Source organism: Prionailurus bengalensis, chromosome C1, assembly GCF_016509475.1.
Source record: "Prionailurus bengalensis isolate Pbe53 chromosome C1, Fcat_Pben_1.1_paternal_pri, whole genome shotgun sequence".
In the NCBI taxonomy this organism is placed as follows: Eukaryota; Metazoa; Chordata; class Mammalia; order Carnivora; family Felidae; genus Prionailurus; species Prionailurus bengalensis.
Window position 1 is genome coordinate 48,962,220 of NC_057345.1, and position 19,822 is coordinate 48,982,041.

At 39.5% G+C, this 19,822-nt stretch overlaps 2 protein-coding genes across 2 annotated transcripts in view; one reads left to right on the forward strand and one right to left on the reverse strand.

Annotated features, from left to right (window-relative positions):
- HOOK1 (hook microtubule tethering protein 1) overlaps nt 1–8,998 on the forward strand; it is a 71,129-nt gene extending 62,131 nt beyond the window's left edge. Inside the window, exons 20-22 of the mRNA XM_043575121.1 lie at nt 1,236–1,337; nt 3,690–3,758; nt 5,476–8,998. Coding sequence (XP_043431056.1) covers nt 1,236–1,337; nt 3,690–3,758; nt 5,476–5,646 — 342 coding nt within the window. The 3' untranslated portion in view covers nt 5,647–8,998. The remainder of the gene's footprint in view (nt 1–1,235; nt 1,338–3,689; nt 3,759–5,475) is intronic.
- Nucleotides 8,999–19,124: 10,126 nt separating this feature from the next.
- The window catches only part of LOC122480573 (cytochrome P450 2J2), a 30,271-nt gene continuing 29,573 nt past the window's right edge, over nt 19,125–19,822 (reverse strand). Inside the window, exon 9 of the mRNA XM_043575122.1 lies at nt 19,125–19,563. Within this exon, the coding sequence (XP_043431057.1) occupies nt 19,385–19,563 (179 nt within the window). The 3' untranslated portion in view covers nt 19,125–19,384. The remainder of the gene's footprint in view (nt 19,564–19,822) is intronic.

Consider the following 19,822-nt stretch of genomic DNA (forward strand, 5'->3'; position numbering starts at 1 on the left):
CGGGCTCTGTGCTGACAGCTCAGAGCCTGGAGCCTGCTTCAGATTCTTTCTCTCTCTCTCTCTCTCTCTCTCTCTCTCTCTCTGCACCCCTCCCCCACTCTCTCTCTCTCAAATAATAAACATTTAAAAAATAAAAATAAAAAGCAATTGCTTGTATGATAAACATGATTTCATTTCTTACCTTTACATTATTTGGAGGGAGAGGTTAATTATAGTAACATAATGTCCATGATAGAAAATTCAGAAAATATAGAAAAGTCACAATCATACTTTTTATTACTTAGAGGTAAAAAATTATGATGTGTTCTCTGTAATTAAATTATGATTTAAACTCTGCTTTTACAATGTGAACTCCTCGAAGGCAGGCACCAAGCCTCCTGTATCCCATGGGCCATAGTCAGTGCCTGCCATATTCAGCACTCAGCAAATTGTTTTTAATGAACCACAGTCATTTTTAGGCATATTACCTTTCAGTCTTTTTCCTTTACCTCAGTGAATATAGGTGAAATCTTTAAATCAGTTTAAATCTTTTTGAATAGATTTGTAGTTACATCATACAGCTGACCTTATTATTGGAAATTTGTTTTTGCTTCTAATTTACACCTGATATTTTCAAGTTAATTTCCTGTTATACTGCTGGCTCCATAGTTTAGTTGAGTCTATGAACAGCATTCTGAGCAAAATCTCTTTTCACCTAACTTTTAGTGACTTCCATAAATGTGATTGAGCCACTCTAGGGATTGCAGACAAAGTCATCAGTTTCTAATAAGTTGATCTTACATATTGAGTTACATTTCACTAGATAATGGTAGTGAAAAAGGTTGTTGCTAAGAATTTTTTTGTTACTTTGTACAATGAGTTCCTATATAATTAGCAAATTCTTTTAATTTTTTAAAAAAAATGTATCTGATAAATATGGAAAGTGTTGTTTCAAGACCTCAGTGCTCAAAGTTTAATAAGACTAGATTACTATCCCTGAGTACTGAGCCTTGGAGAAAGGAAATTTTATTTTGAGATAGGGATCTTCCCATTTTGGTACTGAATTATAATATCATTCTACCTCTATAATGTTATTTTTATTACTCAAATTTAATTGTAAAATAAGTCATAGTTCACACCTGGATCACTTTCTGGATAATTTTCCACTTTATACACAGAGGTTTATAGGTTCTTATATTTCAGTACTTGATAATATAAAGTAAATGTAAAATATTTGTTTTTTTTCCTTTCAACAGGTAATAAAAACTTTAGATCCCAAACTAAATCCAGCATCAGCTGAAATAATGCTACTTAGAAAGCAGTTGGCAGAGAAAGAGAGAAGAATTGAGATTCTGGAGGTAAAATTTTCATATTCACACGTCTCCTTTTAATTATTCTGTATAATCCTGATAATTAATTGCTGTCCAGCATCTGCCATTAATGATCAAGTTTCACAAGAAGTTGAAATCAGGAGCTGGCAATGCCATGTTTTCGCGCTCAGTATGTTTACTACGAAGCATCTCACCAGCCAATAGGAGTTTATCTACTCTGCTACATTGTCTCTGTCACTCCCACAACAGCCAGTCCTGTGGATAGCCCTTAGTGGCTAATAGAGTTCTGTTACAATGTTAGCTCCTTTTAAAATTATGTGGATTAGAGTTCATTCAGAAAATATAAGTAAATAAAGGAAAAAAAGGAACCAAACTCACCTTTAAAAAAAGGTACTCTACTCTGTCTGTTAACTAGATTTTCCTTCTCTTTTCTTCTCCCTATTCCCCACTGGAACCTAAGTAAACTCATTAGTTGGCAATTCCTGGGGGAAGAAAGTGCTCATAGAATCCAGTAAGTCCTTGCACTGAAGTGGCAGTCTTGGTTGTTAATCATGCATAGTTATGTTAGTGATGACATCTTCTCATTAATTAGCCAGGCCTTTAGAACTTATTTTTTGTGCTGATGATCATATCATTTTTACTGGCTGGGTTAATAAGTATGTCAGTCTGGAACTGTATATTCATAGATTTTATAATTGGGCATGTTCTAGTTTCCTTTGCAAAGTGTTTTACAAAATTATTTAATACTGTGGTGAGATGTGATACTATTCTTGAAATCATTATGTGCTTCCTTATAATAATGTATGTGTAATTGCAGAGCCATGATGAGATCTGTATACTAGCCTTGAAATTTGAGTAATTGATAGTAGGTTTCTTTTTAAATCAACTAGGAATGTTGTATTTCAGAGAAACATGTTGTATTCATTTACCATTTTCTTCATATTATTTCTGAGCCAGGGTGTATGGGCTGTAGTGGAACTATTTTGTTTAAAGACTTAACATTCAGAGTGCACACCAGCCTATGTGCCCTTGCTAAGTGCTTGTCCAGGCCTTGTCAGGTGCTGAAAAAAAAAGCACTGGATGGGGGCATCTCTCTGCGGAAATACTATCCATTCTTCAGCATCCAACTCACATGTGTCTTCCTGGATTCCTTAGGCAAAGTTGGTTATTTCTCCATAGCGATTCCATGTATTTTGAACTCATTAATTCATCCCACAATAGCATTGTTCTTCTTCCTGGTGTGTGTCAGAGTTTGAGGGCAGAGCGTGTACCTTATATACCTGTACTCCCAGCATTAAATATCACATAAATGAGAGGCCAGGTTTGCTGCTTTATTGGTAAGTTCTCCTAAAGTTGTCACCTCTCCTCTCTGGTCCTAGGGCTCCTCATCTGTAAAATAATGAGACTTGGACTGAAAACCCCCTGAGCTCTGAGTTGCCCTGATTATCCACCTCCCAGTGAACGCCAGTGAGCGTGTGCAGCATCGTCAATGCTTCAAGCGCAGCTCCCTACCAAGTAGAAAGACAGAATGGCACCTCTGATGATAGGGCTTTGAAGAGAAACTTGGGTTACATCACAGCATATGGGCTTTGGTTCATGTGTACTTCTCTGCGCATACACTGCAAGAAGCAAAAATGAGAGAAATATAAATAGCAGGTGTTATTCTATCTGCCATCGTTCTTGGGGAGTCATTGTCTGGAGTGGGTGTGAGCCAGCAAAAGGCCATCTTGCCCCCGTCATTTCTTGCGTCCTTTTGTACTGTGAGCATCTAGCTGTAGGAACACTCAGGTGTTTATGTAGAATATTTACGTGAGCCAACTGCATCTGGTGCTCAATGAAATTACTAAATTTGCTATATTTGAGCAATTAAGAAATGGATGTCAGTCTCTAGGTCAGCACGCAAGCATGGCCACAGGCAATCTAGTATACAGATGACCGAGGAACGAGAGAGAAAAATTCGGGTTAAGCGTTATAGGAGATCTTTAGGATTTTCTGGCATATGTTTTACTACATCCTCTTTCTCCCTAGTTTTGAGTCCTCCACAGATGCTGGTCTGTTTTGTCATCCAACCCAGTTATTACTTTCGTCTCTCTTTATAGGTGACAGTAGCATGAGAATCATGAGTTTCTTATTTGTTGTTGCTTAAGTGCTGTCCTACCAGTAAAATTTTTGAAGTTAAAGGTTTACTAGTCACAGTCTTACTCTTTCTTAAAGGTATTGTGCATGCTTTCTCCATGATCCAGTTCAGATTTTGACTGCTTTATGTGCTACACGATGCATTTTTCAAATTCTCTCAATGAGCAGAGTGAAAAAATGATTCCAGTTTTGGTAGTTTGGGTTTATTTCTGGGATTTTGATAGTCCTTGTGTCTTTTTCCAGAGTGAATGTAAAGTAGCAAAATTCCGTGATTATGAAGAAAAACTCATTGTTTCTGCCTGGTACAATAAGGTGAGTTGACATTCAACCAGTGATTGGATGTTGTGTTTATCAAACGTTTTGACCAGGAGCCACAGAAAGAAATATATTTTCTACCACAGATCATTACACATGCATGCTTACGTATATAAGTAAACAGAAGTTACCCTGTGTGCATGTACCCAGGTATCTCCTGACATAGTCTCTTCTTTTTAATGTGAGTCATAATCCAAATTATATACTTTAGTGTTTTTAGGTGATGCACATGAAGCACACACACAACAGCTCACAAATATTTTAAAAATTGCCTTATTTGAGCTAAAATATTTAATTTGTGCTTCATGCAGTGTTTCTGTAGAAATGTGAATATCTGTGAAATGAAAATCCCGTGTTTCTAGTACTCAGCATTTGTTTTAACATCCCATAAAGCCTCTAAGTGTGTCTTTCACTGTGTTTTGTTTTCTGTTTTGTTTTGTTTTTAATAAGAAATACTCTTCGGTAGTTGTATATCTGTGTTAAACAGGAGAAAATAGTGTAAAATTATTTGAAGTGCATTTTATTTTGTCATCCTTACTGTCAGTGGGATATTTGCAAGCATTTCATGATGTATGTGGTTCTTTTGGATTATTTTAATCGAAATAGAAAATAACACAGCCATTATCTACCTTAGCTGTTGCTTATTTAGTATGAGAGAGTATGGACTCCCATGTCTGAACCCTGTGCTTCCCCACAAAGAGCGGGCTGTCCTTCCTCAAACATGTCTGTTCTTGTATGTCACCATATTTTTTGTCTGTGCTCTTGCCTTCCCTTCTCTGTTTGACAAAATCTGGCCTAATTTAGCAAGGCCTTAAAGGAAATCATATGTGAAGTGTTCCCAGAACTTTCCCTCATAAGTCAGTCATCCGAGTTAAGATTGGTAACTGTGTATTATTTTCTTTGTTCCTTCGCAGCCTCTCAATACATAAATCATTAAAGATATTAGATCCAAATAATGAATTACGTATTCATTTTCTACCCATGTCTTTTGAGCATTTACTATATTCTGTGTGTTATACTAATTCCTAGTGATTCTAAGCTTAGTAAAATTCTATTACGTGGGCTAGTGAGAAAAAGTAATTACTTTTCTTACTAAAAAACCCAATATCCACAACTACAGTAACTTGTCATGTATCAATGTGTAGATAGACAGTAGTGAACTATGGTGGTTCTCACACTTTGGCATGCATTAGAAGACTTGTTAAAACACAAGTTACTGGATGCAGCTGCAGAACTTCTGATTTAGTAGGTCTGGGTAGAATCTGCAAGATAGAATTTCCGGTTTTTTTCCAGTGGTGCAAATATTAATCTGAGGACCTCATTTGAGAATCTTTGACCTAAGCTTTTCCCTTGTGTTATGTCTGCTCATAGTGGGTGGAGTGAAGGCCCAAACAGAAAAAGTTACTTTGGAAACTTTTTTTATTGTTATAATTAAGCTTAATGTTAGAATACTAATTTAAGCTACTGCTTTTGATGATTTCAAGTTTAGTGGGTTAAAATAGAGAAACTGAGTGTTATGCCTTTGTTTCCTCCTCCTTGCTGGTGTTACAATGTACAGATGAATTAGCTTCTGAACCCTTAGCTTTTCTACGAAAGGAGAAAAACATCAATCAGCTTTATAGTAGTGTTTTGAGGAAATGACTTTATATTTGTCAAGTGAAAAGCACTTGACAAACTAAGTAGTCTTGTTCCTTATCTGCTTATGTTTGTGCAGAGTCTAGCGTTCCAGAAGCTGGGGATGGAATCTAGGCTCGTGAGCGGCAGTGGTGCCTGCAAAGACCCTGGTGCGTGCGCTCCCGCACGGTCTTTCCTGGCACAGCAACGGCACATCACCAACACCAGAAGAAATCTCTCTGTTAAAGTTCCTGCTACAACACCTGATTAAACTACAGAAGAAAACATAAACAGAAGTGCCCTTAAAATATTTTGTATCCTTCAATTAACTGCCAGATTGAAAAAGAAATTTATGACGCTGGATATCAGCTATTTTAAAATTAACATGCACAAAATTAATTTTGTCAGCTGACTTGGAAAGCAAAATATAGAGTCAGCTATTTCTCTAAGGGAGTATATTTGAGTAATTGGAAGATGTAATTAGGCACACATCTCAAACTTTTGTCTTCTGAGAGTGTTATAAATTCAAATTGACTTTGTATATTTTAATGTTTTCACTTGTACCAGTAACTTGGTTAATCTGCAATGTATAATCAGTAATAAGTAATTTACAAATATATCTATATTTGCTTTATTGCGTGGGTCCATATAAAAATAGTCTTGAGTAGGTACATGGAGAACTATACAAGAGTTACGCTTTTTGACTCAATGCATAGAAGGTTTTACCTCTATCTTCAAATCTGTCATCAGATGGGTCTCTTTTATCATGTGATGGATGTTATAACATTTGGAAGATTGACTATTGAAATGACTTTTTGTCATAGTAAAAGTGACTAACTGGAGATTTTGCAGATTCAGGAAACTTCCTAGTTCTCATATATACCTACTATAAACAAGGGCTTCTGTACAGCATGGTTGAAAAGTTAAGGATATGGAAATAAGCTGACTTTTATAAGTGATTTTTCTGATGGGAAGTAAGGCAAAAAATATAATTTGTGTGAAACGTCCACACATGTTTTAATATAATGATCATAATTATTGCTTTTAAGCATAAAATTATCAGGGCATTTACTAAAAAACATGCCATAATAGTTTTTCCTCTTCACTGCAAAGAGATGGTGTGGTGATGGAATAATCCGGAATCAGTTTGATTTTGTTTACGAATTAAAGAATCTGTCTGGGACTGAGTTTATGGTATTCAGTTCACTTCTATCCAAAGCTTTTATCTTCAGAGGTGTTATTTTCTAATTTTTTTGGCCTTTTTTAGGAGTCACACTTTAGATCTTGAGCTAAATCTGTGCTGTCCAGCATTCTAGCCACAAGCCACATGTGGCAATTTAAATAAGATTAATTAAAATTAAAAATTCAGTTCCGTAGTCACATCAGCCACATTTCAAATGCTCAACCGCCACATGTGGCTGATGGCTCCGGTATTGGAGAGTGCAGGTATAAAAAATTTCCATCATTGCAAAAAGTTCTTTCGGACAGTGCTGTGATCAACCTTTCTTTAGTAACTTGGAAATACTCTTTGATATTAGACCACAAACATAAAAAGAAGAAAACTGTTAGGATTCTTTCAGATATGAAAAGGAATTGAATTGTGGCACAATTAGCACTTTGCATTCCGTATAGTTGAATACCTTAGGTTGTGACATTTGTAGTTCATCCTTCCAGTGCCATTCGACAACTGCATACCTGTCAGCATATGTCTGAACTAGGGGTCAGCAAACGTTATGTAAGAGACAGATGGTAAACAGTTTAGTAAACACTGTCGGCTTTTTGAGCCATATGATGTCTCCCAAGTACTGGACTCTGCTGTAAGTGTGAAAACAGCAACCATAAACAAATATGTAAACAAAATGGGTGTTATTGCATTTCAATAAAATTTTATTTAGAAAAAACTGGCAGGAGGACGGATGTGGCCTGCAGGCTGTAGACCCCTGGTCCAGATTTTATTTTCAGCCTTTCTTTGCATACGTGAGTATTGTTCCATTTACAGTATTATTCATTTAGATACTTGCTTTTTAGATTATCTACCAGAACATTTTTCCTAATCACTGAAAATACAAGAATTTCATACTGCATTTAGGTCTCTTAAGATTAGGGAGCATCTGTCAGGATATATTGTTTCATCAGGGTTACTTCTGTTGACTACCTCTTAGATTTTGATGGTTTTTATTGGTGCAATTATATTGTTGGTTTGGTTTTTTGTATATTCCTATAGTCTGCCTGCCTGCAACTTTTAGTGAAATGAAATAGCCCTTTGAAAATATTTTAGCATGCTGATTAAAATTTTCCAAATATTATGGCATTTTGGTATATTTTGGTCAGTGTAGGACATCTGCTCCTTTGGTGTTTACTATTTGCTCATAATTGAGATTTTACAAGTTCTTCAAGCTCCCTTTTATTGGAATTTGTTGTAAAACATCAATTTCAATAATTTAGTATTTTCACAGTCAATTGCTCATAAATTTTCAATTATTATATTTGGAATTTCTAAATAATTTGTGCAATTTCTGAACAAGGACAGAAAGCTAGATTCTTTTTTAATAGAGAAAAAGCAAATTTTGTGATTTATCACTTTTCTAGTTGATAAGTAGAATTTAAAATGCTTGATACAGGAGTATTTATACAAGACTAATGTAAAGTTCTGTATTATTGTGATTAACCTTATGGAAATTCAGGAACTGATCAGAAGTGAGATTATTTTCCACATCTGGTTAATGTAGTGAGATTGACACCCTGTGGGTGGTACAGCATTATAAATATTCATCACGAACTATGATTTATGTCTGTGTTTTGAGGCTTGAGTGCATATGCCAGGGAAGAGAAAGCCAGCATCTGTCTGTATGGTAAGGTCTTGAATGCCCCACTGATAAAAGTACAACCCCAGACCAGTTTGGAAGTGATCTTTAATTTTGAGCATTTGCTCTAAGGTTAATATTCCTTTCTCTTTTTAAGTTAAAAGTGTGTATACATATGACAATGATCACTTAATGTATTGAGAAATATTTGAAGTTTATTCTGTTGTGTTTTTTTTTTTTCAGTGAATCAGGCTGTTGAACTCTTATGATTTAGTATAGATTAAGAATTAATGTCTTATCTAGAAACACTAAACTGAGTATCCCTCATTAAGATGTCATCATCTGATAACTGGATTGCTAATTTGAATGTTAGATAGTGCTTCTACATCTACACCTGTTTCTGTATAGTGGCACATTGGGCTCTATGGGGTGGCTTTTAGGCCACAGTACTATGTTAGGTTCTCTATAGGCATATTTAATGAGAAACATTCCTATGTAAAAATGTGTATGTATGGCTGTATGCATACATTCCTGTTGTGAACCTGTACATTACAAAGAAGTAGCTTGGGAATTTGTAAAGCACAGCCATTAAAGAAAATAGTGTGCAGTTATTAAACTTGATGTAGCTTAAATGTTACGTTTAGTTTATAAAGGTTCTTTCTATTTTCTATGGCAAAAGACTTTGACACTTGAAAAATAGAAGCAATACTTGATTTATTTTTGTAAGTATTTAGGATATTATTTTAAATAAATGATTGTCCAATAACAATATAATAGTTGTGAAACGTTTTAAATAAACTTTCTGATTTCTGTGTCTGACGGTGATGGTGGATTTTTAGTGGCTACAAGTGCACATTTATTTGCTGCTTTAAATAAAGGACTTAAAATATTTAGTTTGTTAAAGAAAAAATAATTGCATTAATTCTTCTAATTTAGTTTTTCATTTGAATTTTTTGGTGAATGAGAAGGTGTGTAGGAGTGATTTTTTTGGTGTTCCCTTTTTATGTCTCCAGTTTCACATGGGGATCTAGGCATTTTCCATTATCATGAAATCCAGAATATTTCTGGGTTTTCTTTGGCAGAGATTGCTGCTTATCCCTCAATATCCATTATACCCTTCTTCCTCTGGTAACAGAATGCCATATTTTAGCTTGTGATTTCACTATCCAGTGACGGGGGGTGGGGAGGATAACTACTTTCCAGACCCCATTGTAACTACATGGGGCCATTTAAGGTCTGGCCAAAGAGATGTGACCCTCAGGGACGATGGAATAACAAAGACTAAGGAGCTCGGATCCCTGATACCACCATTTAGCCATATCAGCTGCCACTTCCCACCTGAATTTCTCTTAAGCAATATTTCTTAAAGCCACTTTGTTTTGTTTTGTTTTGTTTTGTTGTTTCCAGCATCCTTATTTCCCATTCTATACATGTGTGTCACAATGAATTGTGAAATTTTTAGGAAAGTACAACATGTCTTGGAAAGGCTTAATTCTGTTGCTGCTGATAGATGCCCAGTAAATATTTGTTTTATCACATGAATGAAGTTCATGTGCCAGACATGCAAAAATGAGAATAAAGTCCCATCTCACTTCAGATAGATCCCCATGTAGCCAAAAGAACATGATTCCATAAATTGGACTTTCAGAATTTTACAATAAATGCTGGCCCAACATCATATCACAATTTTGTAATTAGTTCCCTACCAGAGATTCTTGACCTATACTGACCAATGTGGTGGTTCTAGCCACAATATGTATTTAAACAAATTTTAATTGAGTTGTATTTCCTCATTAGCCTAGTGGCTACAGTATTGGTCAGTGCAAGTAAAGAAATTTCTATCATCACAAAAAATTGAATTGGACAGCTTGTTCTAGATGCCTAGGTTGAATGGACACATTCTACATCTCTGAAGTTTCCAGTGATATGTGACCACAGAAATGTCGTGAAGTGAAACCTTCAGACACCTTCCTGCACACAGTGACACGCTCAGGGATAGAGCTGAAGTTGGATTGTTAAGCCGGCCGTGATTTTGATGGTGAAACACTTGGTTCCCTTGCCCAGCTGGGCCACAGCAACTTGCTCTCAGTAAGTAGTAAAACTTAACAGTTCAGAACTGCTGCTTGCTTTACCTCAAATATTTCCCTCTTTCATAAATCCTTCCAAGTTTTCTCGAATAAGATGACAGATCTGTCTTTCTGAAGTTTTCCAATTCTTTGTCTTAGTGACTGTAATGTGATCAACCTTTTTTTTTTTTTTTTTTTTTTTTAATGTCCCACTACACTAAGTTTCTTGAGGTCATTGGCCATATCTGGTTCATCTCTGTTTCCCCTCCAGCACTTGGCACAGTATCTTCTGCACAGTCGATACATACGTACTAGCTGAACTAGACTTGCTGATGATGGACAGAATGTTTTCTTTAGAAATCCAGTTTCAAGACGCTCTGAAGAGATAAGGGAAATGCATTAAAGGAGTATCTGAGTAGGCAAGAAATTAAGAAATGCTCCACCCGTGGATTCAATAAACCGTTGCACATGGATCGGTATCTCTGAGAGAAATGCAGAAAAACACTTGAGAGAGACTTGTACGTACCAGGTGACTAAGGAAATACCCACACTGAAACAGGTAAGAAGAGCTGAGGCACACTTTCACCATAAACCCCACCCCCAGCAAAGCACCACACAATTGGGTGGAGCCCTGCCCCCACCCCCAACAAGCAGCTTCTCCCTAGGGAGTGAAAGGCTTGGACCATACATCTAGCATCCCAACTTTTATGGTTGCTACCTAAAGAACTAGCTTCTAACTAAGGCATCATCTCTGGGAGCTGATGAGGCCTGGGATGTGCTAGTGTCCTGGGACCTCAAACAACAAGGACATGGTTTTAAGTGGGCACGCAAACACTTCCCAGGGCTCTTCGCTTGGCTCAGTGCTGAGTGGCAGGCAATAAAGCTCAGTTCTCTGCTTCACCCTGGGACGGGTCTGACTGCACATCTAGCACTGTAACTTTTCCAGCTGCTGCCTAAGGGCTGGCCTAGTCATCAGCTTGCATGTAGAAGCTGATGGGGTAGGCAATCCCCAGTCCTCTGAAAGCATGATCAAACCGGTGGGTACTTCCTGTATTTACCCTCCTACCCCACCGCCCCTGGCTGACTCCAGTGAAGAAAACCTAGCCATCAGCTTCTCCTTGGAAGGAGTTGAACTCTACATCTGGTGCCCTCACTTTTCCAGCTGCTGCCTGAGGGTCTAACTTCTAACTTTCTTCTCTCTAGGAGCTGACAAGGCCCAGCCTTCAGTAGTCCCTTCGGGTGCACAGAGAAAACGACAGCTTTCAATGATCCTGTAGGCTCTTCTTAGGACTCCTCATCTCAGCTCGCTCCAGCAATAAAACCCAGCACCTCTCTGGAAGGTAGACTATACTACCACCCTGACTTTTCCAGTTGCCAACCGACAACCTGGCTTCTAACTTGCCTGTTTCTGGGAGCTGATTGCACAGGTAATGACTAATGTCTGGGATTTTTGAAAAGGTGTATGGATACTTACTTCCTGCAGCTCCTATACTCAGCAGTGCTGCAGCAGTAAAACCAAGTCCCCAGCTGCTCCCTAGAAACAGATGGACTTTAGACCTAACCTCCCTCCCCTCAGCCTTTTCAGCCACTACCTATGGGACTGGCTTCTGACCCAGCTAGGAGAGCTATGTGACTCAGCATTTATGAGGACCCTGGGACAACAGAAGACAAAGTAGCCATTTGAAAGAGTGTGTGGCCTAAATGAGGGAAGAGGAATTTGCCACAGTTCCTCTGCCCAGCTCTGTGATAAACTCTGGCTCCTAGCTTCTCCCTGAGGAGGGAAGGAATAGGACTACACATGTAGTGTTCCAACTTTTCCAGCTGCTGTGTGAGGAACTGGCTTTTACCTCACCTGTCTGGAGGCACTAACAGGACTTGGCATTCTCTGCTCTCCTGGGGGCCACCAAAAACAAGGATGACAGCTTGGACAAGCACAGAGGTTTGAGAGGCATCCACAATCTCTGGCCAGGCTGATTTGTGAGGCTCATTTCCTATGTGAGGCCAGTCTGTGAAGACTTGGAGAGGTGGGTGTTTTATCTAATGTGCAGAAAGCAACATAGAGTGTCAAGGAAAATGAAGAAAGAGGAAAATCTGTTCTGGATAACAGAACAAGGTGAATCTCCAGAAACTGACCCTAATGTAATGGAGATTTGTGATTTACCTAACAGAAAATGAAAAATAATGATCATAACGATGTTCACCAAACTCAGGACGACAACGCATGAGCAGAGTTAGAATATAAACAAAGAGATAGAAAATATTAAAAAGTACCGAGCAGAAATCATAGAGTCAAAGAATACAATAACTGAACTGAAAACTTAAAAAAATGAGCTTTACTAACAGAGTAGATTAAGCAGATGAAAAGATCAATGAAACTAAAAGGACGTTGGAAATCATTCAGTAAAATGGGCACAAAGAAAAAAGAATGAAAATGTGAAGATAGCTTAAGGGACTTAAGTAATACTCCTTATGGGAGTTGTGGAAGGAAGAAAGAGAAATGGGTGGAAAGCTTTACTCAAAGAAATAATACCGGAAAACTTTCCAAACCTGGGAGAAAAAAATAGAAAACCAGATCCATAAAGCCCAAAACATACCAAATAAGATGAAGGAGACTCACACCAAGACAAACTGTCAAAAGTTAAAGACAGAATTTTGAAACAGCAAAAGAAAAATGGCATATTACACACAAGGGAACCCCTTAAGACTATGGGCAGAGTTTTCAGCAAAATCTTGCAGTCTGAATATACAGAGTGGGACCATATATTCAGAAACCTGAAAGGAAAAAGAACAAAAACAAAAACTGCCTATCAGGAGTACTAATCCTGACATACATGTCCTTCAAAAATAAAAAGGAGGTAAAGACTCTTAGATAAACAAAAGCTGAAGGAATTCATTATTACTAGACCTGCCTGACAAGAATTACTAAAGGGAGAGGGGGTGGCCTGGGTGGCTCAGTGGGTTAAGTGTCAGACTCTTGATTTCAGGTCAGGTCATGACCTAGTGAGAGTCAGGCTCAGGGTGGAGCATGCAGTTTGCTTTAGATTCTCTCTCCCCCTCACTCCCTGCCCCTCCTCCATCATGTGCTTGGGCTCACTCTCTCAAAAAAAAAAAAAAATACTAAAGGGGGTTCTTCAAGTTGAATGAAAGAATGCTAAATAGCAACAACACAAGAACATAAGGAGGTATGAAACTCACTGGCCAAGGTAAATATAGACAAAAACAGAATACTGTGTTACTATTATAGTGGTGAGTAAATGATGAGAGTATTCACAGCAACTATAAATGATGTTGATGCATACACAATATAAATAGTTGGTGACTGTGACATCATTAGTATATAATGGGGGGAAGAGGAGAGGTAAAAGTGTAGAGATTTGTTTATACGTGAAGTTACCCACTTGAAATAGATTGTTATAACCATAGTTTATGTAAGCCCCACATTAACTACATAGAAAATACTTACAGAAGTTACACAAAAGAAAATGAGCAAAGAATAAAAGCCTATCAATAGAAAAAAAAACCAACATAAAGAAGGATAGCAGGAGAGAAGATGAAAAGAGCTACAAAACAAACAAATCAGTTAACAAACTGGTAATAAATTCTTCTGTATCAATATTTTAGGTAAAAATTGATTAAACTTTTCAATCAAAAGATACAGACGCTGAATGGATTAAAAAAAAAAAAGCAAGACTAGGTGCTATCCATAAGAAATAATAGGGCAGGCTAGAAAGTAAGGGGATATTAGAAATGGAAGACAGTCCTCTGACGTGGCAATAAGAAGAAATGAGGAGTATTTTTCAACCTTTGAAAAAGAAGGAAACACTGCCATTTGCGACAAGGGTGAACCTGGAGGACACAGTAAGTGAAGTAGGACAGACAGACAAAGAGAAATACTGCATGATCTCACTGAAATGTGAAATCTAAGAAGCCGAACTCATAAATGCACAGGGTAAAATTGTGGTTGCCAGGGGCTGGGGGGTGTGGGAAATGGGGAGATGTTCACTAAAGTGTACAAAAAGGTTCAGTTATGTGGGGTGAAAAGTTCTGGAGATCTAATGTTCATCGTGGTGATGATAGTTAACACTACTGCATTTTGTACTTGACGTTTTCTAGGAGGATAGATCTTAACCACCATCACCCCACCCCTCTGCCACACACACACAAGGTTAACTATAAAGAGGATGGATAAGTTATGTAGCTTGATTGTGGTGTTTTTTTCACAGTGCATACTTACATATAAAGACAAGTTGCACACCAAAAATATGTGCAACAATATCTCACATTAAAGTCTTTGAAACTGAAATAAATATTAGTTACAATTTATTAATAATTTAAAGCTGTTAAAAATAACTCATCTTAAGTTTTTTTTGTTTCATAAATCCACTGTCTGGGCATCCTCAGGGAGTTTCTGTTGTTTGCTCTGGATCCTGTGTGTCGGCCATAGTTTCCTGTTCCTTTACGTGGTTTATAACTTGTTTGTTAAAAATTTGACATTTTAAATGATATAATGAGGAGACTCTGGAGATCAGAAACCACCCAGGTCTGTTATTATTACTGTTGTTATTTTTGTTGCTTGTTGTCTGGTGACTTTCTGGGGCTGATTCTGTAAAATTTCTGTTCCTCCTTAAGGGCAGCCGGTGGGCATTCTCCTCTGTTAACACTGACTTCAGCTACCCTGTGGACAGAAGTTTCCTTAAATGCCTTGAAGCCTCTCAGGGCTCTGCATAGGAGTCAGGTTACATCTGACACTCTAGCAGGTACTTTAAACTCTGTCTTAGCCTTCATTTCCTGCTTTCCTCCTGTGAGCCTCAGGCTTGGCCAGAGTGAGAGATCTGGGCCTTGCCAGGTCCTTCCTGGCCACACACACGGTCCTTGCAAGTACCTGGCCATTTAGATTCCCAGAAATATGCCAGAACTGTTGGAAGCCCCATGGCCATCTCCTTCCCGGGTTTTCCCTTTTCATCCTCTCGTTAGCACCATTGGGTATTGCCACCTGGGGTGACCACAGTGTGGTACAATTGTTACCGATTTTTGTTTTAAACGAATGCCTTATGGTGTGGTTCACACAGACTGAACTTTGAGTCAGGTCAAATAAAGATACGCCCTGAAAATGGGGTTTTTCAAGGAACTGCCAGACAGGTCAGGTAGTGACTGCTGTTTGGGCACGGTGCCTTCGGGCTGCTCCAGCCGCCCACCCTCCCCACCTCACCCCTACCCGGCTCCCTCCAGTGGTTGCTTGGCACTTGGCTGTCTCAGCTCCATAGTTGGGAGGCTGCTGCTTTTCAAGGAGACTGCAGAGCTGGGGAGAAGAGAGCAGGAATAGGGCAGGTTCACATGCCACAGCGCTTGCCGTTCTGATTGAGACCCAGCTCTTTTATTTTTATTTTTTCTGCCTTAAACAAATGCTCAGATTGTTGCAAGACTTTGGTTACTTTTCAGGGTTCCAGAAATGCTGATTCTGACAACTTTTGCTACTTTGCTTGTTGCTTTTATAGAGGAATGGCTTTTGGAGGTCCTTGATTTGCCATTTTGGAAGTTCTTCTCCCCACAAATCAGGATTCTGGAAGTAGCAGGGACCTTAGTATGCAGTCTCTGACTGTGAACTTGAGGCACAGAGAACTAAGAGGCTTCTTGCACAGCAGCAGGAAATGCTTGACACCCTGCACATTTAAAGCTTCTGTTCTGCCGTAGTCACTTGGAGGCTCACCCCCAAGTGAGCCCATAGGTCCAACAAACATTTACCGAGCATCTCCTATATGCACCAAAACTCAGGCACAGGCACCCCTGAAAAGCTCAGGGTAACTGGGAGAGATTACACGGATATAGGACTTTAAAGCTTTGGAATAAAACTCTCAGAGAATGAAGGAGGAAGCAACCAACCGGCTGAGAGTCAAGAAAAATGTCATTGAAGAGCTGACATGTAGGGCTAGGTATGCCACGTGTGATGATAGACTTCTTATACAAAAAAATAGCTTATATAAAGACGTGAAAATGACAGAGGACCTAACCTGTCTAGGGAATTGATAGGAGCTCACTAGTTTGGCAGAAATACTGAGAGACATGATTGACGAGGTGAGCAGCTTTCCGATCACAAAAATTATCCTACGCCCGCCCGGCCAAGGAGCAGGCCCCTACCCGTGGCCATCCACAGTCCAACTCCAGACGATGCCACTCACTACGAGGGGAGGACAGCCAGTGGTAGCACCTGGGGTTTCACCATGCAGCAGCCCTGCGAAAGGGCCTATGCTGACCCTGGAGTCAGTAGGGGGAATATATTGTTCTATGACTCCAGTGAGGAAAAGATCAAATTGTCTAGAAAAAAAGGTGTAGAAATAACAAAAATGTTTTGTCTGAAATAACTATAATAGCATTGCAACCACAATTTATTATATGCCAAATACACCGTTACTTTGTTTAATATAATATATACGATATACACTATATATAATATATAAATTTATGTTTAATTATTTAATATGTATTAAAGTACCATTTTATATATTATGTATATATAGAGACACACACACATATATTTGGTGTTCACAGTAACTACAAACATAAATCTATATGGTCCTCACAATTAAAATGCTGATGTGTCTGTCAGTTTAGGATAACTTATGCTGCATAACTAATAATCCCAAAGTCTTAGTGGCTCACAACAAAATAGGTTTGTCATATCTCGTGTCCATCTTGCATCAGCTAGGACTCTGCTCTCTGTCTTTGTCACCTGGATGTAGGCCACAGACCCTTATCTGGGATATTGCTGGTCTCATGGCAGAGAAAAAAGAAACATGTTGAACTTGTGGAACTTGTGCTCTCATTTTACTGAGCGAATGTCATGGCCATTCTTGGATGTATCAGGGTGATTATATAAAGAAGTCCCGTGGAAAGAGCACCACAAAGAAAGGCAACCCAGAGAGGGATAGTGGGTCTTTTGACCAGTCTCATAATTTACCACAGCAGGTGTTATTTAATTCTTTTTGCAGATTAGGATGTGAATTCAGGAAGATAAAGTAGCCTGTTTAATTCACAAGCAAAAGTGAATAAATGGTAAAACTTAGAACTGAATTCAGGCCTGGCCCCCAGTCACCTGACTCGCCATGCTACACTCCCCACCCCACCCACATCTTTTAATGTTGTTTTATATATAACAAGAGCCCTGTGATATCTTTGGACCTTTCATGTACTGGGGCTAAGAGAAGCCTCTCTTCTGACCCTGACTGTTGCAACAGGCATCATCAGCGATTCTGTGCCAGCCCCTGAAAGTGACCCGTTGCATTTGACCCTTTATTCTTGCTTAATTTCATTTCTTATCTGCTTCAAAAGCACAGGGAAAAGTTCTTAGCTTTTCAGAGCAGAACACATAGCTCACGGTGAATGCACAGAAACACAGTGTGAACCAGACAGTACAAAATACCCATCCAGGGACATCAGCCTGTTCTTGAGAACTAAGCCTGGGGAAGAGGGATAGGTGGCCCCATTCCAGAAAGCCACATGGGAAATGGAAGGAAACAGTGAGGTCAGAACAAACCTATACTCCTCCACTGTGTTCCTAAAGGATTATAACAGAAGTTGGTATCAGGACTGAGAAACAGGTCATTAGAATGAGGTGACAAGGACAGAGGTGCAGCGGCAGAGATCTGATTTGGAGCGATTGGTCCAATCTAACATTAGCCCACAATTATTCTACCTTATTTTATCCATTAATTCACTATCTATTGAGCCCTATCATGTTCAGGGCACTGTTCTTAAACCAGACAGATACTGTTCCTGCCCTGTAGGAATGTATTCATTAACTACTGTCGTATAACAATACAGCTGAAAACATAGTGGCTTCAAACAACCATTTAACTCACAAATCTAAGGTGAGCGGTTTAGGCTGAGTTCAGTTGGGCAACTGTTGTCTCAGCTGGGATCACTCATGCATCTACGTTCGTTCGGCTACTGGATGTGCTCAGGTCCAGCTCACGTCGGAGGGTCTGAGCACAGCTCAGGTGGTTGGGTAGCTGGCAACCAGGGCAACATAACAGTAATGCCTGGGCTATGTGTTTCTCGTCATCCATCAGGGTAACAGGAGCTAGATTCAGTGGTGGTAGCAAAGTTCCAAAAGAGCAGGCAGAAGCACACAGAGTCTCTACCTTAGGGGAAAAAAGATCTTCTATGTGGTTTAGTCCAGTTTCCCAGGTGGCTTTGTGTGTGTTTGGATTGGGGTTGGTGTCAAAACTCCACGGACCATGAGTGTTACTCGGCCTTCCATTTTATGGCCATTGTCTCCCTTCAGCAAATACGTACAGAAGGGTTGAGCAGGATCCTGGCATTTCTGGTTCCCTACTATAAACTACTGTACCAGGGCTCAGTTGAGTTTAGGCTGGTAATACTTACCATTCAAAAACTGACCCATCTACTTGCAAGAAAACTCACACCCACCACATAGTTAAATCCAATGTGAACAGCTTGAGAATAAATGCCTGATAGAGGAATTGAGGCAAAGAGTGACCCTCAAAGAAGATAATTCCACATTGTTTCCCAAACCTGTTCCCCAGGTTTAGTTGACAGTGGTCGCCCTCTGCTTGCTCCTGAGTTCAAGGTCAAGGTAGTGTTTCTTTAGGTAAACCTTACAAACTGCTGCTTCTTAGAAACCCGCCTATAAATAGGGGGTGACAGTTGCCCTGCTGACTTGCCAGAGGGCCATTCTGAGGCCGGAGCAAGATAATGCTTGCACAGTGCTACCACGAGTGAGCGCATTTGTGGCTAGCCTCTGGCTGCCTCAGGGTCCACATTCTAACTCTTACCAACCATTTGGCACCACTTTGACCTGAGCTACCTCCACAGGCCAGAAGCAAATCCGTGTCTAAGGAAGCTGGCAAGAAAGAGGCAGATTTCAGCTAGAACTTTTATGATAAGCTTTATGGTTTCCGAATCACTCAAAGTCCATTCTCCCTCTGGTTTTTGTAATAGTTCTTCCTTGAGAGCAGGAACCATTATCTGCTTTTCATCTCCTGGATGAAAAGGGTAAATCATTCACAACATAAAAGATCTGCTCAAGGCTCCATCAGAGGAGACAGCAAAGCTGGGATTTGCATGGAGCTTCCTGAATCCAATTCCTCCGATCGTCCCTCAGGGTCACTCCCTGACAACTTCAAGACCGAGGGACTGCACAGAGGCGGTGGCTGACTGGGGAGACTGTGATGCCCATTCTGAACTTCAGACTCAACTTCTCATTGTCGGGGGCCCTGAAGGTAAATTTTTGCACAAGGGAAGTGAGGAAGATAAACAGCTCAGACTTGGCCAACTGTTCTCCAAGGCACACCCGCTTTCCTGGAAGACAAAAGCATAAGAGAGGTCATCTTCCCATCTAGTGTGGGGCTGACATCTACTTCTTGCAAAACCTGAGTAGGAGAAGGGGCTGGAAGGCCCCACGGCTTTACGTATGGAGGCTCCTTTAATCTGATAGCCAGCCAGGCTGAGTATTAAGTCTGGACTCCAATGCTTTCAAGGGTCAAGCAGCTGATGCACAGGGCGAAGGTACAGGGTGAGGGACCAGAAGAGGAGGGAGGCCTGGGTTGACCTAGAAGGT